The following is a 6608-nucleotide window of genomic DNA, read 5'->3' as shown; positions in this document are numbered from 1 at the left end:
ACGTACCCCTTCGGATCCCTACATTTGTATCTTTGGGGTAAATACCCAGTAGTGCAATTGCTGGATCATATGGTAGCTCTATCTTCAACTTTTTGAGGAACCTCCATACTGTTTTCCAGAGTGGCTGTACCAGCTTGCATTCCCAATAAACTTAAGTTCTCTTGAGAATGGAAACTCATAACTGAAGATTGCTAAGGAAGAGGTTACTCGCACCTTCCTCATTCTTTGCATAATTAAAACAAAACAAGATCATGATGAAGGTATAAAGTAGACAGTAGAACTAAATGCATTGCTTCTTTTTCTCCTTTATTTCAAGCTTGCTTTGCCCCCTAAACCCATACGTATATACACATTGTATATTAATTTGGAAGTTTTTAATTGATCACAAGAAGATAAATTACAAGTATTGTAAATTAAAGCATGTAGTACTTGTCTTCACTGAGCAAAACAGAAACAATGAAAAGGAGATGCATCCAGTGACTAAGATGAAGTTCTGCTCAGCAGTGTGGGAAGACTGGTGGTTAAAAACCAGGCATCTTCCATGTGGCTTTTCCATTAACTCACCATGTGATCTCAGACAAACCACTGCATTTTCCCTCCTCTAGATCCCGTTTGCTCTTCTGTAAATGAGCAGATGAAGGTAGAGGAGTTGCAGCGTTCTGATCCTGTCCTGTAGCACATAGTTCATTGTCCTTGCAGTACTGTTTTTATAAAATGATCCTTATCCGTTTAAGAAACAAAACAAAGGAGCAAAGGGGGAAAAAAAGTGAGACAAACCAAGAAACAGACTCTTAACTACGGGGGAATGGAGGAAGCAGGTGATGGGGATTAAGGAGGGTACTTGTGATGGGCATCGGGTGATTCAAATAAAAACTTTAAAAAAAAAATGTGAAAATAGAATAAAATGATCCTTGTCCTCAGAGCTTGGGAGAATAGAATATTATTTTCTTTAGGCAATTCCTCAGATTTTGAGAGCTAGCTAGCTTTTCTTTTTCTCTTATCTGTTAATTATTGAAATTGGGGTTTGTATGGTGTTTCTTGGTGGTGGTGGTTTATTTTTGCCTACCTTTGTCAGAGGGGACCTCATGCGGTAATTCTCCAGTCCAGGGATTTACGCTTTATCATTTCACATCAAATTCCCTACTGGAAGTGGTAAAACCTACTTCATACATGAATACATTTTCTTAGTGTTTTGTTGGGGTTTTTTTATTTTATTTTATTTTTTTTTAAAGATTTCATTTATTTATTTGACATAGAGACAGCGAGAGAGGGAACACAAGCAGGGGGAGTGGGAAAGGGAAGGGAGAAGCAGGCTTCCCGCCGAGCAGGGAGCCTGATGCGGGGCTCGATCCCAGGGCCCTGAGATCATGACCTGAGCCGAAGGCAGTCGCTCAACCAACTGAGCCACCCAGGTGCCCTGTTGGGTTTTTTTAAGCTAGCATCAGTGGGTACATTCTCTGTGTTAAATGGTTTTTATGTTGTATTACTTCACCCCTACACAAGGGGTGGATTTTATGGGTGTCCCCATATTATGCCTTATGTTCTCCTGTTTTGCTCAGACCCTGTGGTGACACCAAGCTTATGTGTAAGATTGAGCATCTAGCTGACATGGTGTCTTGGGCACTCACCTGTACTCTGGGCTTCCTGTCTGGGCTTATACCTCTTGGCCACTGACCCCTCAGATTGCCTCTTAAACTCTCTGACTCTTAAGCCTTATAACTCTGAGGCCTCTGCTTGGTACAATAGCCAGATGCCACATCATTGTCTTTTTTCAGGCTGACCACAGTCCTGATAAGCAATAAGAACTACGGTCCAGAATATGTGCTCCTTTGTGACCGGCCGGCTTTATTCTCCTGGTTCCTGCTCCTGGTCTTTGGCTGACTTGCAGTTTGCTATTTATAGATAGAGTCACTGAGACAAGATATGTGGGATTTGAAGGTACCAGGGACTGGCAGTTCTCGTTATTGCCTGAGCTTTGTTTGTTTTGTTTGTTGTTGGTGCCAGTGGGAGGGTTTGGATAAGCTGGCTAGAATTAAAAATCACTGGACTCTAGGGAACAAGTGTCCATGCTTGTTCTTCACCTAGGTTCTCTGCCCTGTCAGAATATGTCAGCCAACTCAGACAGCGGAGTTGTCTCGTCAGACGTGCTTCTGCGGCCCCTAGTCATGCCTCTTCCAACAGGCAGCACCCTCGCATGGGGAGGGGCGGGGTCTACCGAACATACTGGCCCCTGGAGCCCCAAGTTAAATTCCCTCTGAGCTGGACATAGCAACAGACCTGTGATTCCTTGATGCACATTTCAACCTTCTCATTGAGATGTAAGAGTGTTAAAACTGAGAGACCGGAAGCCACCTTCAAGATTCCCCGCATTTTATGGATGAAGAAACTGAAGCTAGGAGCAATTAAGTGCAGTACTCGGAATCGTAACGATTAAGTGGCACAGAGAGATTTTAAAACCTGGTCTTCTGACTTCAAGCCAAATTAATTTATTTCCCCACAAACCCAAATTAGAAGGTGTCAGTGAATTGAGGCTGCGCATGTTTGTTGGGGGCAGGGAGTGGCTAGTTTCTGAGTGGATGGGGTTGTTGAGGCATACCTGATGTCTAAGGTATTTTCTAAAATGTGTCTCTGGCTTGTTTGGACAGCATTGCAACAACAGCCTCCCGCCAGACTTTCTTAACTTTCATCATATATTATATATACTTAATTCTATCATTTACTTATAATGTATATATATAAGAAGGCCAGGATTCAGCTGTATTTCTTCACCAAGCCTTTCTGTGCCCAAGACTCTCATCTTTCTTTTTCCCCAATTACTTAGTAGAATCATACCTTTCTGGCACGCTCTTCATTTCATTATGCATCTTCACTTCCCTTTCCTTGGTGGGAGCTTTGCGGTAGAGTTAGATGATCTTGGTTCCTTGCCAGTGAACCTTTATTGGCTTCCATGTGTATTGCTACTAAAGTGCCTAAGGTCGAGAGGAACGAGAGGCTCAGTTTATGTTTAGGACAGAGGTTAAATGGAAATGCACATTTTTCGAGGATTTCAACCCCGCCACTCCTGACCATGAATGTAGCCCAGTGTTAGGTACTGTAGAAGGCGTATATGGTTGGTTCCTGCACTATAGTTGGGGACTTGAGAGAAGCTATGTGAATGGTATGAGTAGTAGAGAAGGGGTACTTGTAGACAGGCTCCAGTTAACAAAACTTTCCTGGGCTGGGTTTCGGTTATCTCGTCAGGTTTTATAGATCAAAGAGAACAATCGTAACTTGCCCTTTTTTTTCTAAAAGCATTATTAAAAACTGTAACGAGATCAGTGCAGTTGATGGCAGATGGCTTTAAAACAATCTAGCCTGACTTTTCTTTGTCTTGGAAAAAGGCATCTCATGTATTCTTGACAGAATATTTCATGATGGTAACTTACAGGGGAAGCAACAAAAATCAGCTGTGTTCAAGGTAGAATATGGCCTGTCCTTTCAGTGTAACTTTCTTTTTCAAGAATTTCCTTTTATGGATTCTTCAGTCCTGAATGTACAGTTTATAAACTCAAAGGCCAGCACAGCAAAGGACCGTGCTGGATTAAATCGGGGCTGTGGGCCCTGTCACAGATTGCCAGAGTCTCTGCACTCCAGAGGTCAGAGGAAAATCAACTGGCTCCCGTGTGTTCACATGGCAACTAAGTCAGCTGACTGGGAAGAGCAGGGCTGGTGCAGGAGGGAGGGACCCCGCTTGTCCAAGGAACCAGGGGGGAGCCAGGGTCAGGAATCAAAGTGCAAGGCAGGGAGGGTATGTTGTCACACAAGTGTCTTGTAACTGGGATATACGTCTCCAAAGCCCTGATGGCTGAAATCCGTGAAGGAACCCTTTATTAAACTCTGCCACGGTGCAGAGCTACAGATGAAGCTCTCCCTGGGCTTTGGGGATTCCACTCGTCAGTTTTCAAGTGAATTTGATAAGTTGCTATGACAGCAAACCCACTTGTGCTCTGAGAAATGAACGCCTCCAATTTTGATACTACATTAAGGTCTTTTTTAAGTGAAATTTTGAGCCATTTTCTGAAATCATTGTTCTCGAAGGGTTATGACTGGGAATTGGCAAATGAGTCTTGTCTGTTTTTAAAACGGTTTTTTGAGTGGGTGAATGGGGAAGTGTGGGCATAGTGTCAGATAAGTGAACGTGTGGGTATGCATGTATCTATATCAGTGAAAGCCGGAGTAATTACTATCCTCAGTACCCAGACTGGCACCATACCGTGTTGTAAATTGCAGATCTAAACAGAGTGCTAGCTCACAGGAAATTACACTTTCAGTTTAACAGTGGCATTTGATTGTGCAGAAAGTAGCAGGTTCTTTCCTTTCTCTTTCTTTTTCGTTCTTTCTTTCACACTAGTAGGTACATGTAGCACCCAGCTGCTGGAGGAGAGAGGAGCTTTGGGGGAAAGATAGGTTTTGTCGTGAATACTGGGGAATTGGTGTGATGTCACTGCCAGCTCTGTGTGATCGTAGGTGGTGTTAGAGCTCCAGGAGCGAGGGGGGAGAGCAGTCGAAGAGACGATGTCGCTCTCAGACAAGCAGCCTGCCTCTTGCTCTGCCGCTTACGGCCAGCCCTGTCAGGGCAAGCCTGCAGAGTGCCGAATGGACCCCCCAAAAGAAATCCACCAAGCTGGATTTGAGTGGCAGAGGACAGAGGGCAAACTGAATGAAATCGGACTGAATGTCAGCATGGATGGGCAGCTGAAAGACGGGCTTGTGAAGAATGCCAGCTTCCTGGAGCAGAATAAGCTCTGCTTCTTTGAGGGGAAGCTAGACAAAGAGCTCGGCACTGAAGTGCAGGACAAGGAGTATCAAGCAGCCTCGGGTCACCTTGAGAGCAGGTATGTGATTTCAGAAACCTGCCATTCCTCGGGGGGGAACTCAGTCCACCAGAAGACAGCTGAGTTCCATGTGGGACCCGGAGAGGGTCCAGACAAGAACAAAGCCTCTACAGTTCAGGGGATGGTGGCAGGGAAGAATGGGCCAGAGACCAAGAGCCAGCCAGATCTGGATTTCCCTGGGGCTGCTGACATCCCCACCCAGTATGTTAAGGAGCAAGAAACCAGTGTTTGGAACCCCAACTTTCATCCAGTGGCTCAGGGCTCGAGGGAAGCAACTCCAGGCAAGGAGAACGGCATCACCACCAGCTGCCAGGTGACTGAGGTGGTGAAGGATAACTCTGGGCCGCCTGAATTTGAGTCCTCCCCATCGGTGGCCATCGCGCGCCCAACCCCCACAGTTGAGCCTTCACCCACTGCCATTCCACCGATCACTATGGTGGAGTTCCCACAGGAGTATGTAAGTGCCAGCTCTCATGACCGAGACCATGAGAAGGAGCTGGAGAGATTGACTTTTCCTGAGGAGGGGGCTTTGCTCAACCAAGTGCCCCAGCAGAAAAAAGCAATGCGCCGGGCCCTTTCGGAATGTTCTCACCTCTCGGTTCCCCCAGCTGTCAACCTTGCAGATAAGTATCCTGAGCTCCCTGCCCGAGAAGAGCTTTCTTCTGGCCTGCCGCCTCTTACCAGTAGCCCCGCGCCAAGTCCTACGCCCAGGAAAGTGGGGGCTCCTGCCGTAAGGCGCTCCATGACGGTAGCTGAGGAACAGACAGCTAACTACAGATTGATCCCCGGGGAACTGCCCATCCCGTCTATTGCAGAGATGCCTCCTTTCATCTGTGAGGAACCTGTGGCCGAGAAGAGAGAAGACCTGACCCCCTTTGGCAACAGCAGCAGCGACAGCTCCGGGAAGAAGGAACTGGGCCCTGCTGGGTTGTGTCTGCATGGAAAGCTGGAGCAGATTCCTGAAGTAAGCAGCAGGGAGAAAGGACAAGAAGGTGTTAGTGAAACAAGAACGGATTCCTGCTCCCAGCTCTGCCAAGGAGGTGAGAAACAGCCAGGACAGACGGCTCTGGCGGGGAAGAAAGAAATTGAGGTCACTGCAACCCAGAGCACTCCATCGTTCCTGTGTGAAGAGACCCCACGTGATGGTATGTTTCTAAATTTTGCCTCCATGGGGAACAAGCAGACAGCAAGGAAGAAACCGAAGTGACAGATTACCGGCAGGAGCGTTAGGCAGCTTGTTACCGCCAGAGTCTGTGTGCCTGGGGAAAGCTGAATTCTTTGCATTGGAAGGTTGCTGGGAGTGAGGCGAGAAAGTGAACAAAGTGAATCTAGCTAGGTCAGCCTGAATGCTGGCATGACGGATAGTGGGGCCTGGGGGTGTGGGCCGATGGGGTCAGAGGGTGGCGGACATAAGAAATAAAGCCCCTTACTTGACCTCATGTCACCCTGCCCACCCCATCCCCCATCCTCCCATCCCTCAGCTCCCTGTTGGTTTGAACCAGATGATTCCTGAGCCCTAAATCATCCAGTCACAACTGATTGATTTCCTTGCTTGAAAATCTGCCACTGTGTGGATTCACAATGGGCGTATCAGCACTAACCTCCTCTCATTAAGTAGCACAGCCTGGGTGCAAGCTCTGTTTTCCATTTCGCTTTTGAGAACATTTTACTTTTGTTCAAGTGGAAAAAGAGCCTTTTAAAACTGGCTATTTAATATTCTTTTCCTGTTCTTCA

The 6608-nt window shown here is 46.6% G+C and overlaps 1 protein-coding gene across 13 annotated transcripts in view; it reads left to right on the top strand.

Annotated features, from left to right (window-relative positions):
* Window positions 1–6608, top strand: part of MAP4 (microtubule associated protein 4) — a 171412-nt gene that overhangs the window by 131927 nt on the left and 32877 nt on the right. The window contains exon 1 of one of the 13 annotated variants that reach the window (XM_031027842.2): window positions 4238–6019. The exons of 11 other annotated variants lie outside the window; for them this stretch is intronic. In XM_031027842.2, the coding sequence (XP_030883702.2) occupies window positions 4555–6019 (1465 nt within the window). In that variant the 5' untranslated portion in view covers window positions 4238–4554. Of the gene's footprint in view, window positions 1–4237; window positions 6020–6608 lie in introns of those variants that run through there. One more of the 13 variants, XM_031027841.2, reaches the window with a different exon arrangement.

The sequence above is a fragment of the Leptonychotes weddellii genome, chromosome 1, assembly GCF_054177405.1.
Source record: "Leptonychotes weddellii isolate Sample4059 chromosome 1, ASM5417740v2, whole genome shotgun sequence".
Taxonomy (NCBI): Eukaryota; Metazoa; Chordata; class Mammalia; order Carnivora; family Phocidae; genus Leptonychotes; species Leptonychotes weddellii.
This window is presented reverse-complemented; position numbering and strand designations above follow the sequence as displayed.